General features: G+C 44.4%; 2 protein-coding genes across 21 annotated transcripts in view; one reads left to right on the plus strand and one right to left on the minus strand.

The window, feature by feature from the left end:
• Positions 1-974: 974 nt before the first annotated feature.
• tbc1d8 (TBC1 domain family member 8) lies at positions 975-21,772 on the plus strand. Its single transcript, XM_079356818.1, has 20 exons — positions 975-1,338; positions 6,157-6,267; positions 6,440-6,558; positions 6,673-6,901; positions 8,017-8,257; positions 10,170-10,377; positions 11,914-12,111; positions 12,543-12,692; positions 12,820-12,970; positions 14,470-14,684; positions 15,457-15,574; positions 16,061-16,346; positions 16,759-16,912; positions 17,054-17,152; positions 17,293-17,361; positions 17,729-17,999; positions 18,732-18,797; positions 19,092-19,178; positions 19,280-19,389; positions 19,475-21,772. Exons 1-20 carry the CDS (start codon positions 1,212-1,214, stop codon positions 19,856-19,858), a joined length of 3,393 nt encoding a protein of 1,130 aa, XP_079212944.1. The 5' UTR covers positions 975-1,211; the 3' UTR covers positions 19,859-21,772.
• neb (nebulin) overlaps positions 21,352-22,207 on the minus strand; it is a 64,424-nt gene continuing 63,568 nt past the window's right edge. For all 20 annotated transcript variants that reach the window (XM_079356804.1, XM_079356805.1, XM_079356808.1 and 17 more), the window contains one exon: positions 21,352-22,188. In XM_079356804.1, the coding sequence (XP_079212930.1) occupies positions 22,015-22,188 (174 nt within the window). In that variant the 3' untranslated portion in view covers positions 21,352-22,014. The remainder of the gene's footprint in view (positions 22,189-22,207) is intronic.

Genomic DNA, 22,207 nt, shown 5'->3' on the forward strand with positions numbered 1-22,207 from the left:
ACCCTTTGTGTTTTAATTTACAATATTAGAATTAATGAAGACATATCCTGGATAATACCATGGTGATGTGACTGGTAATTATCTGTATAATGCGTAGACTGTAAGGTATAATGTCAGTTCAAACAGCTTGAGTCAAAGATCCTTACCTAATATTGTTTAATGAAATAAAAAATAGACATCTGTATTTTCTTATAGTTATTTTTGTAACTTTGTAATTATTTTGTTTATCTTAGCACTTAGCTCTTATTTTGTATTTATTGTTGTTTAATGCTGTACTTTTTGTATTCTCCAGAGAGAATTGTTCACCAAAGTCAAATCCCTTGTGTGTGTGTGTGTGTGTGTGTGTGTGTGTGTGTGTGTGCGTGCGCGCATATACCTGGCCAATAATTCTGCTTCTAAAACATTAGGATACAACAGATTCTGTTGAGGATTCTTTTTTAATGACAATAAACTTTTTGTTTATGTTGTAGATAATACACCAAAGGGTTTGTGTGATAGTTATTTTAAATTCACAGTTCTGAGGTATTTGCTTTTCAGACTCATTTTAAGTTGAACTATTTCTTGCAGGGCTTCTGTTTGATTTGTTTCTTTTTATTAGTTTTATAAAGAAGGAAAGAAAGAAAGAAAGAAAACAGAATTATTTAAAACAAATTGGTATATTTTTCTATGGATAGCCAAGAAACATTACACTTTCATACCAGGAGAAATACATACACTTTTTTAAAAGTTGAAAACAAGAGATCCTGAAGTCTTTTGAGGGAACAGATTTGATATTCACTTTTACTTGATTTATTTTCACCATTGTGTAGCCTTATCTAAATGTAATTTTGGTGTTTCTCAGTAACTCTCTAAAATGATTTAATACTATGAAATCGAAATAAAACGTTATATTGATTTATACACAAAAAGTTGCACTCAGTAAAACAGAACCTCATTCCACAACAGAGTGACTCATCATATTGTATAGACGATCTTTGACTCGTGTGTACAGCTGCTGTAGATCGGGCGTGAGGGAGCAGACGTGAGGCGAGGAAGTGGGAGACCTGCAGCTGCCAGGAGTGCAGGAAAAACCCGAAACATGGAGAGACACGAAAACCCGCCCTTGTAGTGTCCACTGTGCCGCTCCCGAGCCGGGGGAAAACTTTTTAGACCTCCGCTACAGGGACAGAGACCGTGGAGGGCTTCCTCCCGGTCCCACCCAGCTGGACGATATGTGGCTGAACCCGGAGGAAGTTCTGCTGAAAAACGCTCTGAAGCTGTGGGTGACCGAGAGGAGCAACGACTTCTTTCTCCTGCAGAGGAGGAGAGGCCACGGGGAGCCGACAGGCAGGTTCACAGGTGAGAACACATCCAGGTTACATAACACTAATGATAAGACAGAGGAGGCCAAATGCTGTCTATGGAAAAATACATGTATGTAAAAGACGAAGAGTTAAATGACCATAGAACAGGAAAAACCACAGAGCCAGCAGGGAAAACCACAGGTAAACAAGGGGGCGTGTCCAAGGGGAGCTTTCCCAGAACTCCAAGAATTGACCATATTCACTAAATTTGGGATTTTACAAACACAGGGTTCACATGCGTCTGTGTACTCAGATTTTGTTCCCATGGCAAATGATGACTTGAATCATTATCCCAAACAATGTTCTCCTGCTCCAAACTCTCACCTTCTGGGTTTCATCTGTGCTGAAGCTTTAATGCTCAGAAACAAAGTCTCTCAAAATCTGCAAACTCACTGTGTCTCTTCTTCCATCAAATCATTTGACATTAGGTCTCTGATCTGAGACAGAAAGCAGTCAGTCCTGCAGCGTGCATGCATGCATGGTGAAGTGAACAAACACTTCAAGTCTCAGAGCTCCAGAAACACTAGACAAAAGGAATAATGGAGAAAATCCCCAATAAACTGAGCCAACATGACCCTTCTATTCCCTTAATCATGCTTTAATTAACCGCACGCTTCTTTACTTCTTAAGTCCATGTGATCTGTGCTGTATGTCAAGCCTCCTGCTGCTAATAAAACTCTTTAAGCCGTGCTTGAATCAGCCGATTATGTACGTCTTAGAGGCCTCACATTTATGAAATGACTTCAATCTGAATCTATTGTAAATGTGAAGCAGAGCTTTTTCTTTTTTTTTTTTAAACATGTTTTAATCTGTAGTTTTAAACCCTCTCAGTTTTGAGGATTTGTCAGAATCCTCTGTTTTAATTGCTATTGTTGAATATCTTCTGTTTTTGGTCTGTTGAGTCTACACAATGTACAGTCTCAATATTCCTCTATTACAGCTGTCGTACACGTCTTCCTGATGGGTAAAATAATGTTTTATTTATCAGTTTAGGCAATACATGGAAATGTAATGTCTTCTAAAAGTTCAAGTCTAGAGACTGAACAGGAGGCAATATCTCCATAAATATCAGCAGACAGATGTTCAGGATATGGACTCTCTCTCTCTCTCTCTCTCTCTCTCTCTCTGTTTTTTTCTTCTTCTTTTTTTAACTTTAATTTGAAAATCCTGAAACTGAAGTCAGTTTAAACTTGGTCTAAATCTGGAAGTCTGTCATCTCCAGTCGGGTGATTACAGCTCTCGTGTCTCTTTGTTCAGTTGTGTGACACGTATGAAAGGAAGTGAACATGTGCTGTAATGTAAATGTTTCAGCCTGCAGAAGTTGCTGTCCTTGCGTTTACTGATGATTACGCTCTGTGGAGCCCGTGTTTGATGCAGCTGTTGCTCCTCTGATAGATGGATCTTTTTTTCCCACTGCTGTGAGCTGCGTTTGCTGCTTCCTCTGTCTCGTTTCCTCTCTGTGTTTTGGTGTGTGTGCAGCGTGTCGTCTCCCTACACAATGTGAACACTGACGTTCCTTCTTATTAAAGCTGACTCTCAACACTGTCTTCTTTCTGTTTTCTTCCCGGTGGAGAAACTCGCCCTCATCCTCCCTCGTAAAACAGAATAGTAGGAACTTCCTGGACGGGGTTAGCTTTTTGTTTGTTCCCTCTGTTCCCATGACGAGAGGGGCTAAAGGTCAAGTGCTGTTGTCACGTTGTTCAACATTAACCAATCAAGCAAAATCTGTCACTTCAGCATTCCTCCCGCTCAAGTGTAGGAAACATCACAGAGTGGAGATGTAGATGTTTAACCTTCATTCAGTCTGTTTGGATCTTTATTTTCACCTTTATTACAACTTACAGCTTTTTTTCACACACACACACACACACACACACACACACACACACACACACACACACACAGTTACGTGCGTACCATACACAGTCTATATTCTCTATGTGTCAAATGAGGAAGGGGAACATGACTCGGTATTTGAAGTTTATCTTTAAATAAAGTGAAAAGAAAAGTGTTTAGCCTTTCTCTGGGGAACAGAAACAATTCATTCAACACATGTTTGATCGGCTGCTGGAGTTTGTGAATCAAAGTGTAAAAAGAAGAAACATGTTTGATTGATTTCTAGGTGGGTACCACAGTAAAAAAAAAAAAAAAAAAAAAAAAAAAAGTGCTGAGGGGGTTAGGGTTATAAATAATGAACACAGACGGATTGAAACAGAAGAAGAGCATGTTGGAACTGTTCTTCATCAATTCTCCAAAAAGTCCCCAAATTGAGTTTGTTGAAGCTCCAGTGAGAAGTTGATCCATTCTCACACAGAACTGGCCTCGTTTGGATGACGGCCTGAAGCCTCTTTCTGCTGTTCGACCTCTAATCATGAAGAAGCATTTAGTTTCACTCTCTGTAGATTACAGATACACGTGTTCTCAAAGAGCAGACCTTCCAGCAGCCCCCCCCCCCTTGTCTCCCCGCTGATGATGACGTCCTTTGAGCAGGATTTCTGAGCAGGGCAGGGCAGCGAAACATCTGCAGCCAATCAGCCCCCTCATACAAATAGATATCTGTGTTATCATTTACTAAGTCAAAGTACCTTTTCACATGTCTCCAGTGTGTCTTCAGTTTCTACTTATTTTGGATTCATCGCCCGCACAGAACAGAACTTCACCATCCAACGCCTGGAAAAACAAACGGGACAAAAAAAAAATACAATAATGACTTTTGAAAAATTCATAAAATCCTGCAAAAACTAAGCTGGACAAAAATAAATAAAATATATAATCCCATAGGATGAAAATAAAATCCAAAAGCCTTACGTCTGTTACTGTTATTATGATATTAAAGTGATTCAGAGCTGCTCAAACTTCAACGTCTATGATTAACATAACCAGTACTTCCTGTTTCCTCGTCTGAATTTAGTATTAGACCCATCAAGCCATTGTCCCACTGTGCTGTTCCTGCTGATACTCAGGGCCGCCCATTAGGGGGGCTACAGGGGAACGCTTTCTGGGGGCCCAGTTTCATGAGGTGGCCCCATCGAGGTTATGAATAAAATATAAATAAATAAAACAAAAGTACAGTCTTTAGCTGCATCTTATGTGCAGGTTAAAGTTTCTATACTTCCTTAATCTCCCTGCAGAACTGTAAAAAGTGCTCAACGAAGACAAAGCGGACACATGGAGGCTCATTCATTTTGATGCGTTCAAATGCAAACAGACATCGCAGTCTTGCAGAAAAGGACATGTCAGTTTTTGCTGCAGGCTTTGGGAAGTTTGACAGCAGCCTTTTTGTCTCCTCTCCCTCCAACAACGTGACCGAGAGCAAAGAAGGATGTTGATTCATATCGCTCTGTGTAAAGGCCTCCTGGGCTTCCTGGTGACAGACGGATGGCTTTGTGTTGCCGGGCTGCCGGGTTCACAGCTCCAGGCAGCTCGACTCTGACTGTAAGATGTGGTTTACAGTTTGACTTTATCTTCACACGTCAGTGTCATGTGCTTTCTCTAGGCTGTACCAGTGATTCAGGCTTTCAGACAGATGATATTTATTGATATAAGATTACAAAACTACCAAAATAAAAGCTCTTTTGTGAAAGTCTAAGAGTCTCTTAAAGTTCACTTGGACTCTCACGAGCCTGTAAAAGCCTGCTGCGATTCCCATCGTGGTGACGTTGCTTTCAGGGTTTGTAGGAACGTTTCATTGCAGCTTTTACAAGCGCACAACCCTGAAGCTGTTGACTATAATCATAAAATCATCCTGACACTCGTTCCTGTTTTACAACAGTCCAGCCAAGACGTGCGGTTCGCCCTCCTTTGTGGAGCAGACAAGTTAAACAGAGAGATACAGATCTGGCTGCCCTCATGGGGCTTCAGTCAGAGCTTCATACTGGAGATGCAGGTTGTACTCTGCTGTTGTATGTTCGATGGATTTGGCTGATAATGCTGCCTTTTTAAAGCCCAGAAGTTCAAAGTGAAGATGAGTTAAAAAAACGGTGAATTTTCCAGAATCTGAAGAGTGAAAAGTTGGACGGGTGAACGCTGCCTAAGTGTGATCTCTGAAGAGCTGACTGCAGCGGCTCGAGTTGGAAAGTAAGAACGATCTCAGTGCCAACACAAAGGGCCCGCCTTCAAGGGCTGAATCAGCCAATGGCAGACCTCGATAGCTGACGTGTCATAGCTGCCGGAACCTCTTCAGGACCTCAGCTTTCTTTCTTACATGCAGCTGTGAAATGTCGTCGAACTCTTCCCCTCTGTTCAGTGTTGAGGCGAAGACGCAGCGTCGTGCTCGTCCTTCTCTTAAAAGTCTTCACTCGTACATCACAGCACGTTGTTCCTGTGATCATATAAAGCTTGTGTAGAGCAGCAGGGCTAAAAAGGGGGCCGAGTTAATGCCAGAAATGTTGCTGTGGTTGTGCGACATACTTTCATTCGGGGGTGTCAGATGGCCCAGTGGTTAGTTCACGCCTCGTGTACGGAGGGCGGAGGTAGGTGTCAGAGGTGCTGGTTTGACTCTGTGGGCTGCACGTCACCGCTCTATGACTGTCTCATCTAACAAATAAACAAACCCCATCAAACATGCCTGTGTTTGGCTCTCGAGGTCAGCTCATTGTTTCCTCTTCTCTACTTTCTCAACTGCCCCAGAAAAAGGTGAACTTCAAACTGGAGACACTTTGAGCTTTACGTTGATGGTTCGCTTGGCTGTTGTCCTCCTCATAGACTCAGCTTTAATTTGAAACACAACACGATGCCACACGTGACAGTCTAACGGCCGCGCTCAGCGGCGATGATCATACTGTTGGCTGAACTCTCTGTGTCGTCTCTGCAGGTCTCCTGGTGGGAGCGCTGGACACCGTCCTGGACTCCAATGCCAGAGTCACACCTTTCCGAATTCTCCTTCAGGTTCCCGGTTCCCAGATCAGCTGGGTGATCGCCAGCGGTGAGCTCAACCGCCCCGCTGTTTTTACTCTGAGCTTAAACTTCTCCACTTTCAGATTCTTTTTTGATTGTGCACCTTGTTCTTGTTTGTTTTGTTTTTTCCTCACTCATTGGATCTTTTACAGACGTTGTATTTCCTGCATGATTTGAGTCTTTTTTTTTTTGTCCGTCAGGAGTTGCCATAGAGGAGGTGAATAAGCACTGGGACTGGCTGATCCACAACCTGCTCCACTCTCTGTCTGTGTTTGAGAACAAGCAGGATGGGGCGAGCTTCGTCAGAGGCAAAGTCCGGGTATGGAATTAGCTTCCTCTTCGTATTTGAAAAGGATTTAAGGAATACGTCGGATCAAATGCAGAACCAGATTACATGATGATGCATGTCACAGATAAGTTCTCCCTCCGTCAGGGCCTTATCGCTGAGGACGCTCGGGGTCGCCAGGCAGCGCAGGAGGAGGACCCGGCCAAGTTCAGGGAGGCTCTGCTGAAGTTCGAGCTTCACTTTGGCCTCCCTTCGTCAGAGAAACTGGTGACATATTACTCGTGCTGCTGCTGGAAGGGCCGGGTGCCTCGACAGGGCTTCCTCTACCTCAGCATCAACCACATGGCTTTCTACTCCTTCCTGCTGGGGAAGGAAGGTCTGTACTCCAAAGTGAGGGCTCGAAGGGACTGAATGCAGAGTCTGTTAGGGGGTCAAACAGCTTTAATATGTCACAGAATTGAGCTCACATTTTCTCTTTCTGTCTCTCTAAGTAATGATAAGAGAGAGCTGTGCTCAAACAAATGACCTCCTCGGTGTAAAGAGTATTTAAAGTGATACATGTCCGAACGGTTTTCAGTGATTGCTTCAACGTTTTTAAGGTCAATAATTGACAAGAACTTGAGAAGGAAAAGAAAACATTCCTTCAGGCAGTAAAAAGTAACCAAATGGATTTGTGGCGGGGTTCTCTTATTACACACCCGAAAAGAAAGTTTGAAAAAACACACAGGCGTAGTCGAAGACTGTGTTTGGTGGATTTATTCTTCACCGGCCTCCACAAGTGCACAATATTTACAAAAAAATGTGAAAAATCCAAAACAAAAAAAAAATAGAAAAAAAAATATTTACAAAAACAATATTTACAGCACAAATCTCCAACATGAGTAGTTCAAAAAAAAACATTCGTCCTCGAGATGTTACCTTCTCTGTAACTTGCCTTCTCTGTAACTTGCCTTCTCTGTCCTGAAGGTCCCACACAGCCTTCCTTTTAAAGGAAAAAACCCCTCCCACCGGGCATTATGATTCGTATATTTCTAAATCACGTGGTTGTGATTGGGCGCCACGTCCACCTATTTACCTGGCGGAAATGTACCGCCTCTGTTTCATCCGAACGGGACGCCACGGAGCGTGCATCCAACGCCCTGAATGGTGATTTAAATGTATGAGACCCTTGGTCGCGCTATGGAACGGGAAGGGAAAGGAGGAAGATGATATGTTTAATTGCGTGATAAGGAGCATTGGCAGAGGGGAAAGTTTGGTGCGCGTGTGTGTGTGGCAGTGTACGTGTCCGCGTGTGTGTTGGTGTGTGCGTCTACACTCCGTGATGGAGCCGCTCCGTCACAGGATTGATTGATAGATCTTTCCTGCTCAGCTGCTGGGAGAGTTTTTGCACGTTTCTTTTCACACGTCTGTTATGATGCTTCATTATTTCAGAGGTCGCGTCGTCACTGTGACGTGCAGATAAACTCAAAGTGTGTTTCTCCTGGTCCCTAGTGAAGTTTGTGATTCCCTGGGCGGACGTGATGCGCTTGGAGCGGGTCTCCAGCGGTCTGATGACGGAGGCCATAAGGGTGAACACTCGGCAGCGACAGAGGGAGTTCTCCATGTTCCTGAACCTGGAGGAGACCTTCGGGGTCATCGGTCAGCTGGCTGACATCTCCCTGAGGCGGCTGCTGGACAGCGAAGGCCTGGAGCTGGACCGAGTCCTGCAGCAGCCTGCACGCATCACCAAAAGGTCAGAGCTGGAGAGCAGAAGCATCCTGTGGGAAGTGCATCTTAAACTGTTTGAGTAACTTTATCCATGTTTGCTGAAACGTTTCTGTCTGCTCTTTTCTTGTTTGGTCATGTGTTGTTGTGAATCTTTGAAACGCTGACCTTCCTGTCTGCACGACTCATTGACCTTTCTGAAGGTGCTAATAAAGACACCTGAACCTCGACCTTGAGCTACTGATGATGATGATGATGATGATGATGATGATGAGAGGAGGTTAAGAGAAGATTTAACCACGGCTCCTTCCTCACAGCTGCACCTTCACAGCGTGTGAACACTGGAGGGTTATTTTTGTAGAGAAGTTCCCCCTCATGTGTTTTTGGTCAAATGTGGGTGGATGGAAGAATCTGGTGATCTGACGAGCAGCTCAGTGGAACACATGAACATAGCCGAACTTTGATATCAAATTATTCTGGACCTTTTGTGCTTTCTTTAGATATACGAGAGAGAGAGAGAGAGAGAGAGAGAGAGAGAGAGAATGACGTGGGAAAGGAAACACAGGTTGGATCTGAATTGGGGTCGCCCGATGGGGCTGCATGCACTAACCGCTCGGCTACCTGCACCCCATGGCACTGCTTCAAAAAAAAAAAAAAAGAAAAGAGCGATACTCTTTTTTTTTTTTTTTTTTTTTTATTCATTGTGATTGTGGAGTAATCACAAGACACACCTGGAAACACCTCCCTCTGCTCTGCAGAATCCCGTGAACAGATCTCACACTGTTTGTGTGACTCTTCTGTGACTGTTTATTCCCACACGCTGTCTTTGACTTTAACATTTCTGACATACCATCTTTTTTTGCGGGTATCGGCGCATTGTTCACTCAAACCTGACTTCACCTCACATCATCATGTGCAACGTTTACTGACAAAGTTCCCCCTCAGAATACCCCGTGATAAACCCTCTGATACTCAGGGCTATTTATTTCTGTCTATTTAAAAACCTCGAAACCAAAACAAGAAGTAGAAAGTAAAACTTCCTGAGCTGCAGCGCTGAAGTGTGACCTGTGACTGGCTTCACATTTCTTTCTGTACCTGTGAAGAGCACATTTATTTTTGCATTTTACAGTAGACAGAGTCGATTAATGGGCTTGCATAAGTAGTCATCACATTCATTTAGAGAACGAGAGCACATTTTATTTTTCTATACTAAAGGAAACTTGTGAGGTTTTTATCCAACTTTTTCTGCAAAAACACGTTTGCACTTTTACTTCTTGTGAAGGTATCCTTGTCATTGGTCAGTTTTTAAACTCTTGCCGAGCTTCACCATGTGTTATACTCATTATAGTATATAAACACGCATTCCTTTCATGTGGGATCTTATGTGTGCGAGGTGTGGAGTCATCCTTTGGAGAGGAACGTTTGGCCACAGAATGGAGAAGATCTGTGTCCTCGGGGCTCAAACAAACTCTGCTTGTTAAGTAGGACAGTACACTTCCTCTCATGAGCGCACCCGAGGCAGAGCCCCCCGGTCCAAACCTGACCCACAAACTCCACCCGCTCCGAAGACATCCATCTTTAATGTTTGCAAAGACTTCTGTTGTCTCGTTGTTTCACTTGACTCGTAAATTCACAGACGAGAGTAGAAACACATATTTTAAAGTCTGACTGTACGAGACGCAGCTCAGATTAATGATGGCAGGAAGGTGTGGATTTAAACCTTCAAAGCTCAGCTACAAAGATCTTCAGAGAGTGGTAATCTTCTCTTTAAGTCAAATCTAACTGTGCAGCAATGTGCTGGATGTTATCACATTCTTGACACCTCTGTCTCTGATTATAGTCATACCTTTGGTGGTGATTTCAAGCTGTAGATTTGTGCTTCCAAAGCCACATCAACGTGTCACAGCCTAACTCTTCCCCCTTTGTCTGATCCTTCCCAGGATCCTGGAAGAACAGGCGTTAAGAGAGTACGTCCTGGCCCTGTTTCGGCTCCCACGCGCTGAACGACTCCACGAGGTGGCCCCCTGCTCGGTTTGGACCCCGCACGCTCGCTGTCACACAGCCGGGACTCTCTACACCACCGACAGCTACCTGTGTTTCTCCAGCCGAGAGGAGGGAAACTGCATCCTGCTGATACCGCTCTCTGAGGTACGCCTCTGAAACCACAGCCTCACTGAGGTCACCTGTTCACCAGGAGCACAAAGTGCTCTTTAAAGTCTTGGAGCTTTCTTACCTGTGCGTGGGTAAAGTGCTCATTTTCAGACTTTCTAAAGGTTTTAACTGTGGAGGGCTGAGGCTTGGAGGATGAACGTGAATGATCCTTCTGAGTAGAGCAGGATTAAATGACACGATGTTACGGTGCATTTACTGAATCCTATCCAGTCTAAAACTTTAAAGATTACCCTCCTGATTTAAGGGGGTTAAGAGATGATAAGTACTCAAAGTGAGCAAGGACAGGTTCAGTGAGTGATGAGACTAATGCAGCAGTTCTACTGCTAACACAGCCGGATCATTGTTTCTCCTCAGTCATAACAAAAGTCTCTGACAGTAATGGCCAATGAGGAAGTGGTTCAAACACTTCAGAGACTCTGGGTGTTTTTCTGTGATTTAATGACCCAACAGAGTGTTAAAAGCTGGTAGAAATGTTGAGTTATTCTCTGACTTTACCACATGGTAAAAACTACCGAACCAACCACGAGGGGCTGGAAGTAAAATACTGAAAAAAACTGAAAAAAAAGGAGTAGTTCTCCTAGTTCTGTCTTATTTCACAGCCTCTCAGCAAATGAAACGTGTGACTTCACAGTTATACAAACCAGGTTTTTTTTTTTTTAAGCCCCTGAGTAACGATGAGACTCGTAGGTGAGTTATGCACTTTGTGTTTGCTGCTCTGCAAGCTGCTTGTTAAAGAGTAACACATAAACCGGTTTCATGAGGCGGAGGATTACAACACGCCAACGTCTCGACGCTCTGAGGGGATCGTCATGGTGAATGAGTGATTAAATGAATCAACGTGAGAACAAAGCAGGGATCAATAAATCATTACATTTGGTCTTCTGGTCCTCTTGGTCTTTGGTTTTCACATTGGAATAAATAAACTGAAATGTGTCGATCTGCTAATCAAAGATCAGCATGGTTCAGTTATTCAGCAGACAGATGGCCGTAGTCCTGCATACTCTGCTCCCTCCTTCTCTTCTCTACTGAAGCATTGTCTAAATTTTTGATCACTCCTGACCTGTTGCCATGGACGCAGAAAATTTCCTCCAGATTTTCTCAATCCTCTAAAAACACGTTTTTTTTTTGTTCTTTGCATGTCCTGCAGAACTGGAACTTTAAAAATCATTTCTTTTCTTTTTCACTGAGTTACAGTCACTCTGAGGTGTTTTTATTTGTGGATATTTGATCTCCAGTATCAGACATGTTCATGTACAGAGTTTTAATCTTTAACTGCTCGTCGACAGATGAGTCAAACGTCTCCTGTAAAGAAATAAACTTTGAACTTTTGATTTTGTAGTTTAGAGTCAGACTCTGAATAGTGTGCTCTTGTTTTTATTGTCTTAATGTAGCAGCAATCCTTTTAGTTTATTTCTGAAGAATTAGATTATTCATTATTATTGACATTGATGCACAAATATCTTTTATGAACATGATTGATCCTGGCCTTAAAAAACGTGCGCTGTGATTCAGGTGTTGTCCATCGAGAAAGCCGAGAGCACCAGCCTGCTTCCCAACCCCGTCATCGTGAGCATTCGCACCAAGAAGGCGTTCCAGCTGATCGAGCTTCAGGAGCGAGACGAGCTGGTGGAGAACCTGAACTCCAGACTCCGATCTCTGCAGTGGAAGCAGTCCATGTTCCGGAACAAAAAGGACGGCAAGCGGAAGGTGGTACGTCAGCCGGTCTTGAATTTTCATTTTGATTTCACCTCAACATGTTCCTGATTTTTCTCAGTCTCAGCTAAAGGTTACCAACACACCGAGTAAGCAGATAAGACACCTCTGAATTCTTCTAAATGCAGTTTCATGAAGTAGCTCAGGCTCTCTGGACTCGGGTTGGGAACAGGAGGGCCCAACGTGAAGCAGACGGAGCAGACTTTCACGATGAAATTCAGACTGTTTGTCTGATTGTGAGGAAGAATTGATCTCCTTTTAGTGTTTGCATTGAGAGGCGATTAGACTCTGTTGCATGAAAACAGCACAGTGTGGATTCAAACTGAAGAACTCCTTAAGTTTAAAAGAGAGAGTTTCACTGCTTCGGACTGAGCATGTAGCATATTGTTGGGTAAAAAAAACTGATGATGACTCTTTTATCGTGTCAGAGCTCCCCGACGCCTTACTACACCTTCTACTACGACACGGGCTACTCTGATGAAGAGGAGATAGAGGAGCAGGTTCTCCGTAATACTATCAACAGTGAAGCTCTGATGACGGCGTTCCATCTGAACCAACCAGGAACCAACGGCAACAAGGTAGAGAGGAGGCCGCCAGAGAGGCTCACACTTTTAAATGACGCGTTCATGTGATTTATTCATTCAATTATTAGAAGTGAATTATCACAAGGATGTGTGTGTGTGTGTGTGTGTGTGTGTGTGTCAGAGCACGGAGCAGGCGAAGGAGCGTCTGTGGGACGATCATTTCTCGGAGTTCGGTCGAGGCGTCCACATGTTTCGCACGGAGAAGAGCCAAAGGCTGGTTGCCATGGGGATACCTGAGTCCCTGCGAGGCGAGCTGTGGATGACTTTCTCAGGTAGAACGAAACAGTAACCGGAGGGGGCGCGGGACAGCCTGCGTCCAACTCTACGCCCTGCCGATCAATACAGACTAATAATAATGATGATAAACAGCATGTTAAAAAGACGTACGGACTGAAGGAAGGCTGGAATATCAAATCTGTTCATCTTTTTGGTTTTGCTTTCATCAGCTGCAAAGTGAAAGACAAAAGAGGAGCTGAACATTTATAATGCTGACTGAAATACTTCAGAGGGGTTTTGTTTCAGATCTCTTTTAGATCATTATATATTGTGATTAAACATCTCTCCATATAATGCACTGACAATATTCATTTGTTAAGCAGTATATTGAGAGGTGTGAAGTTTGGGGGAGTGTGAGAGGAGGTGTGTGTATGTGCGGAGTTAAGGTGTGATGTGAAGTCGACCAGTCAGAGGCGTTGAGAGCATGTGAGCGGGCCCTTGTGCCTCCTCGAAGGCACCACTCTAACGACAGTCCCAGCTCCGCCCACACGCCAACACCAAGCACCAGAGCGAGACAGAGGTGAGAGACGAGGCGGAAAGGGTCGCGTCACAATCAAAAACCAAACTACCTTTTTAAAAAAAAAAAAAGGAGGAAAAGGGGGAATGACGTGGGAAAGGAGCCACAGGTCAGACTTTAGTTTAGTTTAGTTTATTAGTTCATTTGAGCAGCAGACAAAATAATAGAACAGATTTACTCACAGGTAATAAAAGGTCTTCAAGGTGGCAGAAGGTACATAGCCCTTCAAAACCACCAACCGATTGTGTTTTAGAGACGCGTAAAAATCTGAGCCCGAACGAAAGTAAGAAGAAGAAGAAGAAGTAAAACATACGCAACTGAGATTTTTATTCAAAAACAAAATCACAGACACACAAACACCTGAGCAGAAGAAGGTCCAGCACCTCCAAGCCCAGCTGAGCGAGAACATCAACTGTCTCTCTGTTCAGCGGTTCAGTTTTGGTTCCTGTCTCATTGCAAAAGAAAAAAAAAAGAAGCTTTTTTTGATCACAGCCTGAAACTGAAACAGTTTTTGTGGAACTGAAAGTGGAGAAAAACCTCTGAGGACGAAGACGGATCAAGTCACTGATGATTCATTCCAAGAGTTTGATATAATCAAGTCTTCACATCAGTCTTCTTCTGAATGGGTTAAATGCCTGTTCTTTTATATCAACACATTAGCAGAGCTTATTTTAGCTGCATCTCTGTTTGTGTTACAGTTCCATACAGCAAAGCATTGTGGGATTTTATGGAGTATTTTATTGGAAGCACAAACACAAGAAGTATTTGGATGTAGATGAAAAATATAAGTCTGTAAATATATGACCGTGAACACAACCTACGCTGATCGCTTCTAGAGAATTAAAACAGGCTTGAGGTGATCAAACATAAGCAGCGTCTCTTTTTAGTTTTCTTTTAAGTTATTATTTGATATGGAAAATGATGGGAAAGTATACAGCAGCAGCTTTTTAAAGTCCCCCGTCCGTGTTTTCTCTGCAGACGCGTCCTCTGAGCTGGAGTCCCATCAGGGCTACTACACCAGCCTGGTGCAGAAGTCGATGGGTCAGAGCAGCCTGGCCACGGAGGAGATCGAGAGAGACCTTCATCGATCCCTTCCGGACCATCCCGCTTTTCAAAACCCCACCGGCATCGCTGCATTGAGACGCGTCCTCACCGCCTACGCTCACCGCAACCCCAAGATCGGATACTGTCAGGTAGGAACCGATCGGAGATGAGGAGGCTTTACAGCCCTTCACTCTCTGCTGCTGATCCTGCTGCTCGGTACATCGAACAGATTTTACTTTGAGGCATCCGAAAAGTAAAACTGGTAAATGGTTAAAGATGAAAACACGTTCATTGTGGAAGGAAACATCGTGTGCAGAAAACACAATTTAATCCCTAATATGTAAAACCTCATTATCAAAATGTCTAAACGCCATCAGATAGATTCTGTGGCGAGCAGGGCGCTTTCTTTATTTGACCACAAATCTTCCCTCTGAGGTCCAAAATCAGCCACAAAATCGGACATCCACATTTTTATAAATTATTTGTATTTAAAAAAAAAAAAAAAAAAAGTGTTTACTTTAGTCATCTCAGATTCTGGTTCTACGCTCTTTTATTGAAGGCGTGTTTATTGAGATCTCGAAGCAGGGCTGCCACACAGGGAGCGACTGGAACTGTTGAAGGTTTGGTTTGGTGCCTTGCTCAAGAGTACCTACCTCGGCAGTACTGCAACCCCCTTAATGAATTCAAATAGGACTTAACAGCATCCGTCAACCAATGAAATAAAGGCAAACGTCACACAAGCGACATAGATAAATAAAGATATACTGTCGTCGTGTTTAACGTCAAATATAAAAGAAGGATTATTACACGACCTAAAAGTCCAACTCGTCCATCCAGACGCTGTCATGGATGTCATGAAGACAGTTGTTGTCTTAATGAGGAGCCCTCTGATCCTGACGTCGTTCTGCTTCCCGTTTCCAGTCGATGAACATCCTGGCGTCGGTGCTGCTGCTCTACGCTAAAGAGGAAGAAGCTTTCTGGCTGCTGGTGGCCGTTTGTGAGAGGATGCTGCCCGACTACTTCAACCGCAGAGTCATCGGTGAGAGAAGCTTTTTTTAATTTTTTTATTTAAACCTCATTTATTTCCGCCAATTTGTCTGCACACTTGTGTTTTATGTTGTGGTTGTTTTGTCTCGCGCGTCTCAGACCAAACAAGCAGAAGGCTTATTTTGGTCCCCCTGAATGAAGGGGGCTCATTTCCTGTGTTGGTGGAGCCGTTTTTATTCAAGACAATTTCCTCCTCTGTTTCATGTCAACATGTTTGTGGGAGCCTTTTCGTCTTTGAACAACACCGAGCACTTAAAGGACGTGACGAGAGTTTTTTCGATGTGTTTATAGATTCCAACTATTTTCTTCACCCAAACGAGACAAAAACAACAATATGTTGATGTTATTGACTATTTCCTCTCTACATGAATCACAACCCTCTCTCTCTCTCTCTCTCTCTCTCTCTCTCTCTCTCTCTCTCTCTCTCTCTCTCTCTCTCTCTCGCTCTCGCTCTCTCGCTCTCTCTCTCTCTCTGTAGGAGCTCAGGTGGACCAGTCGGTGTTCGAGCAGCTGATCAGGGAGCGTCTGCCCGAGCTGGCTGAAAACGTTCCCGACCTCTCCACGCTCTCCTCCGTCTCCCTCTCGTGGTTCCTCACGCTCTTCCTCAGCGTGCTGCCCTTCCACAGCGCCGTCTGCGTGGTCGACTGTTTCTTCTTCCATGGAATCAAAGCCATCTTCCAGCTGGGCCTGGCAGTGCTGGAGGCCAACGCTGCGCAGCTCTCTGCGAGCACGGATGACGGACAGGCGCTCATGATTCTCACCGGGTACATGCAGTGTGTGTGTGTGTGTGTGTGTGTGTGGATTCAAGTGTGTCCTCTAAGTCAGGAGAAGTTCATCACATCTTGCTCTCTCATCTCATTTTCTTCCTGAGTTGTCAGTTTTGAACTCTTGTTCTCCTTCTGACACGCTCTACAACAAAGCGTGTTTGCATCTTCATGTTGTATTTTACACGACAGTTGATCAGGTCTTTCCATATTGATCAGACATGCACAACCTTGCTGTCATGTTTCTTTGTTCGATCTGAAGGTTTAGCCTCCTAATTGTTTGTGTCCTGCACAGATGGTTTTAATTCAACACCTGTGCAGCCACAGGTAGTAATGAGGAAGCTCGGCTCGCTGCTGTACGCCTGTGCATCATGTTTTAAACTCTGATTTATCAGACATGTATGTTTCCCAGTTTTCTGGACCAGGTTGGAAGTGAAGAGTCCGCTTGTCCTCCGTCCTCCCCGCCTGCTGCTGCTGCTGCTGCTGCTGCTGCAGAGACGAGCGACACCGAGCTTCCTGCTGTGACACCCACAAACATCACCAACCTCATTAATGACTCCTACGAGGTGAACACATCAGACTCCTGTGGGAGGCCTTCCAGTGAAATGTTGTATTGAAGATTTCTGTTTGAAGTAGTAAAACATGTCTCTTCGAATAAGTCAAGTGAAGTGGTTTCATTTTCTGCTCGTCGTGTTTCTGCTCATCAGAAATTTGGAGAGCTGTCAGTGAGGCAGATCGAGAGACTTCGCTGTCGACACAGAATCCAGGTTCTCCAAGCTCACGAAGACACCATCAAAGAAAACACTGTGAGCAGAGTGCAATGATGTATTACAGCTGCACTTACAAATAACTTCGAGACGGTTTGATTCTGATATTAAGCATCCTGAACCTTTGCTTTAAACCTCCGCGTGTGTGTGTGTGTGTGTGTGTGTGTGTGTGTGTGCAGCTAAGAATGGTCAATCAAGATGTTTCTATCTCTCCAGAGAACTTGTCTGACGTCTACGACCTCTTCAAGGTATCTGTTTTATCTCTCTTATCATCACACGTGTCTGTTGTGTGTGGAGGAGCCTGAAGATTTTATGAACTCTGTTTTCTGGTCGTTACGGGTCAGTTCCCTTAAGCTCAGCTTGTTACCTGATATCTCAGGAGAAAGAGAACAAAAAGTCTGACCTGTCAAAGCAGCCAGTGCGTTGTGTCAGTTTAATGTGACTAGAAAAGTAAGAGAGAAAACATCCGTCATGGAGAGTTAATAAAAGTAAAGATGCACGTTCCCTTTGGTCTACCGGAGCTCAATCTTTTCTTATCAGATCATTTAAACATTTAAAAAGTCTAACCATAGTTCTTCCTGTTCTTCCCCCACTTCCTGGGCTTTGCTCCTGCAGACGGAGCACTTCATCAGTCTGTACTGGGGCGACAGCAGCTCTGCAGCGGCGGCAGAGGCGGCAGCATGGCGTTACACTGACACCGGCCGCTCCTTCATCGAGCGTCAGTACCGGCTGGACCGGCCGCAGTTTAAGAGCCTGTACGGGCTGCTGGTGCCGTGGCCCGGGGGGGGCAACCAGCACGCCGACACACTGGCCAACCGCACCTTCACCCTGCTGGACCAGAACCAAGACAACCTGGTCACGTTTAGGGAGTTCGCCAGCTGGCTGGGTGAGTACGGGAAAGGGAAGGACAAGTAAAGAGAACGCTGATTTGAAGGTCACTGTGAGCTTTCCAGCAGTCTTTACAAGAAGTGGTGTTAATCCCAGATCAGGAAGTTAAAGCATTTTAATCTAGTCAAGAAAAGAATCATTAATCCGACTCTGACTGTACTTCAGCTCCACTCTGCTTTCCAGCTGAATTGCCTTTTTAGGATTCATAAAGTCGTCTGAAACAACCAATTCTTTAAAACTCCAAAAAACCTCGAGCTGAGATTGAATGTTGATAAAAATGCAAAAAAAAAAACCATCACAAATTGAGCTACGTCTGAGACTGACCATCTGATAGATATTGATAGCTGAATATTTCATCATTTAGCTTCAGTGGTTACAGCTAATGAAATATATTTGACCAGAGTAACAAATATATGATAAGAAGTTTGGAAGGAATGACACGATCCCTCATAAAGTGATGAAGCATTAAAGCTGGTTTGGACTGGAGTTTGTCTCCTCAGGATTCTTGAAGTTTGGAGGACGAGGGAGTTTGAGTTTCTGTTCAAATGAAGTTCAGAGAAGCTCCACGCGTGAGCAACATAAATAACTGTTAGCAAACATTTAGTGATGCGAATGATGAATGAATATACGTCAAATATTTGTTCATTCCCCGCTGTGTCCCCGCATGATTGTTTGGAGGAGGGCTCAGCAGGGAGCCTTTCTTTTGATTCGACCTGTTTGTTCCTTTCAGACACTTTGTACTGTGAAGAGCTGAATGAGAAAATACGGTTATTGTATCGTCTGCACATCCCGCCAGGTTAGTCCTCACGTTCACTTTGATGGTGAAAGTCAGAAAAAGTTTCACGCTGAATTGAAGTCTGATCAACTTGCGTGTGTGTGTGTGTGTGTGTGTGTGTGTGTGTGTGTGTGTGTGTGTGTGTGTGTGTGTGTGTGTGTGTGTGTGTGTGTGTGTGTGTGTGTGTGTGTGTGTGTGTGTGTGTGTGTGTGTGTGTGTGTGTGTGTGTGTGTGTGTGTGTGTGTGTGTGTGTGTGTGTGTGTGTGTGTGTGTGTGTGTGTGTGTGTGTGTGTGTGTGTGTGTGTGTGTGTGCAGCTCTGACAGAAAGTGAGGAGGACCCTTCTCTGATGAAGAGCCCCCTGCTGTCCACAAACAGACCTCTCTACGTTAACCTCCCCGCCGGTCAGTCGTGACTCGCTCTTATTATTCTGACGTCTTCAAAGAATCAGCTTCACCGCTAACCTGTCGAAATGTGATCGTTTGTGCTGAATGTGTTGTTGCAGATGTTGACGTAGAAGTGAAGGACTATCAGGAGCAGCTGAAGCAGATGCTGCAGGACTTGGCGAAAGAGAAGGAGAAAGATGTGGAGAAGCCTCTGCCTCTCATGAACCAGGTACTGGGAACATGTTGTGGACTCAGCGTGCATTGGCCTTTAAGGAAACACTGATATAATCTCTCTTCAATTTCTCCTGACACAGCGGGAGTTCATCCAGTTCTGTAAAACGCTCTACAGCATGTTCCACGGCAACCCCGAGGAGAACGACCTCTTCCAGGCCATCGCTACGGTAACCAGTTTGGTGCTGCAGATCGGAGAGGCCGGGCATCGGGCGCACGGCTCAGCTTCAGAGGTCTCGGAGGCCGAACCCGCCCAGGACTCTGCTGAGGATGGAGGCGTCGTCAAGATGGCGGAAAAGGACTGGACGATCAGCTTCGCTCAGATCCTGGCGTCTCTGCTGACCGAACAGGCGCTGGTGAACTTCTTTGAGAGGCCGGTGGATCTGACTGTGAAAATCTCCGAAGCTAAAGAGAGGCAGTATCACCAGCGGGCCGGTCTGCTCTCTCTGCAGCAAGGGAACAGATGACTGAAGAGCGACACGGCTGGAGTTCATATGAAGACAGAAACGACATCAGTATGACAAAAATGTGACAACATGCGGCAGCTTCAATCCCAGAAGCTGAAGAGCTTTAATTATCCGTGACATTTACTGACAGATAGTGACACTGCTGCAGGAAAAAAAACCTCCTGCAACCCCTCAATGACTTTGACCCGGCACTGAAAACAGAAAGGCGAGCCAAAAAGAGTGCTGATCTCCAAGCGTCAGCAGCAGGTGGTGAACTGCTCGACTCGACCGGTATCAGTAGAAACGTCGACGTGTGCGACTCTGTGCTGACGGCCTGAAGACGTGTTGCAAAAATGATAAACATTGCCTTTTTAAATCACCATGACGATGCCTGCGGTTTAAGTTACTGCACCTTTAAATGTGGAGCCCATTATGACACGTCGACGACAATAATCATTAACCCTTTAGAGTCTTCATTTGATTAACTTCCAGGTTGTGAAATATCTTTGTGAACGTTCATGAATAATTCACTCTGTCATTAATCAAGATAACGTGTCTCACTGCGTCGTAGGCCATGAGGTCTACTAAAGATGTCTTTACACATTTACACTTGTGTAAAAAGCCAAAAGCCAAAGTTTTTCACCTGTAATTAAGGACGGAAATAAATTCAATATTAAAGTTTTTTGTTTTTTTTTGCTTTCTGGCAAAGTGTAAATGTTCAGAAACGTGTAAATACATTTTAAACCAGAGTCTGTTTTCTGTCCGGCTGGAGAAGGATGAAAACTACGCAGAGATTTTCACAACCTGGCGACACGCTTCTTCTTTTTAAACGACGTTACGGAGCAGTAATAAAGTCAATGAATGAACACTCAGCATGTTAGTCTCTTTATAAGGTTGATCCTTCATAAGAACCGTGCAGAAGTAAGGACAGTCCCACTGCATGCAATCAGTGATTTGTTTTTCATTTTATACCTTCTGTATCAAGTTTCTCACACACACACACACACACACACACACACACACACACCTCCAGCAGCGTTCTGAAGTACATGCACAAAGTAGGAAACCACAGCAGGAATTGTTTGAATAAAAAGGTGTTTAAACTTTCTTCACTGTTTTAATGTTGTATTCTTTGGAGCACATTTCTGTTCAAGACTGAGCAGAAGCTTCTGGAACATACTGAAGGTTTTATACTTAATCAGTGGACTGAGTCAGAGGAGAGAGAGAGAGAGAGAGAGAGAGAGAGAGTGGGGAACGAGATGCTGTAAAGGAGCCAGGGGGTCGGATGTTGCACCGGGTCTGCCCCCGCTACAAGGACTAACGCCTCTTTACATGAGGCCAGCAGCGCCCTATAACATGATGAAAAATGATGACTTGTGTTTTTGATTTGCTTCATCTCTCCATGTTATTTCATAAATGTGTTTCAGTACAAAAGCTCAAAAACAACCCTGAAGGGTGCAGAAAGACACAAACATGAGTAGTTCTTGATAAAGATGAAGCAGGAGGCAGAGCGCTGCAGGAGCTTGGTGTGCTTTATTCGCTACTGATTAAAGGTAGAGGACGTGATCACTCCACGACCTACATAATCTGAAGACACATAACACACACACACACAGCATATTAGAGAAGTGAGCCTTTAGTGTCATGGAGGGAAGACTGAGGCTCATCTGGTACAACTCTTCAGGAGTGGTTTCATCACGGAGGAGGTAGATGGTAACAGACTCCTTTATATGTTTCTTTATTTTTCTCTCCCTGTCGAATCCATTCGAAGGCATCATTATGAGCTGCAGCTGCGGGAGCCCTTCGCTATATGATGAGAATTTGGACACAAGTTTTTTTTTTTTTTTTAAATGTACACAATAATGGGCCAGGACGATTGTTAGTGAGTCTTACTTTTCTTAGGTTGTGTGTTCAAACCGTACACACAGTCTTTCTCTCACATTGAATCAGAAGTATGTATATGTGTCACGTCATGATGCTTACGTCACATCCACAGGTAACAGCAGGAGCAGCAGCATATGAATGATAACAGACCAAACAATAACAACACAATTCAAATACAGATACAGAGCTAACAGGAGCTACAAGCTACACATTGCACTAAGCCACAGTTGTGATCAGTTTGCCCCGTGGATGTGTCACGCCCACTCTGGAGGGACGATGGGCGGGCTTTGTCTTTATATTGCTTCGACGTAGTTGGCTGGCAGCATGCCGGTCTTGCCGGTGCGCTGCACGGTACCGTACATCCAGCCCTCGTCGATGGCCTGCACGTTCACGATCACGTCGCCATCTTTGAAGGAAACCTCGTCGTTGTCGGCTGCTCCGTAGTCGTACATGGCACGCACAGTTTTCTGCACAGAGGAGAGAAGA

This window comes from Symphodus melops (assembly GCF_947650265.1).
Source record: "Symphodus melops genome assembly, chromosome: 12".
Classification (NCBI taxonomy): Eukaryota; Metazoa; Chordata; class Actinopteri; order Labriformes; family Labridae; genus Symphodus; species Symphodus melops.

Bases quoted from the DNA above. Each gene is read 5' to 3' on its own strand.
- tbc1d8 (XM_079356818.1), top strand. From the start codon at position 1,212: ATGTGGCTGAACCCGGAGGAAGTTCTGCTGAAAAACGCTCTGAAGCTG. The intron at 6,268-6,439 runs GTGAGCTCAACC...TTTGTCCGTCAG, and splicing joins CAGCTGGGTGATCGCCAGCG to GAGTTGCCATAGAGGAGGTG. The intron at 15,575-16,060 runs GTGAGAGAAGCT...CTCTCTCTGTAG, and splicing joins CTTCAACCGCAGAGTCATCG to GAGCTCAGGTGGACCAGTCG.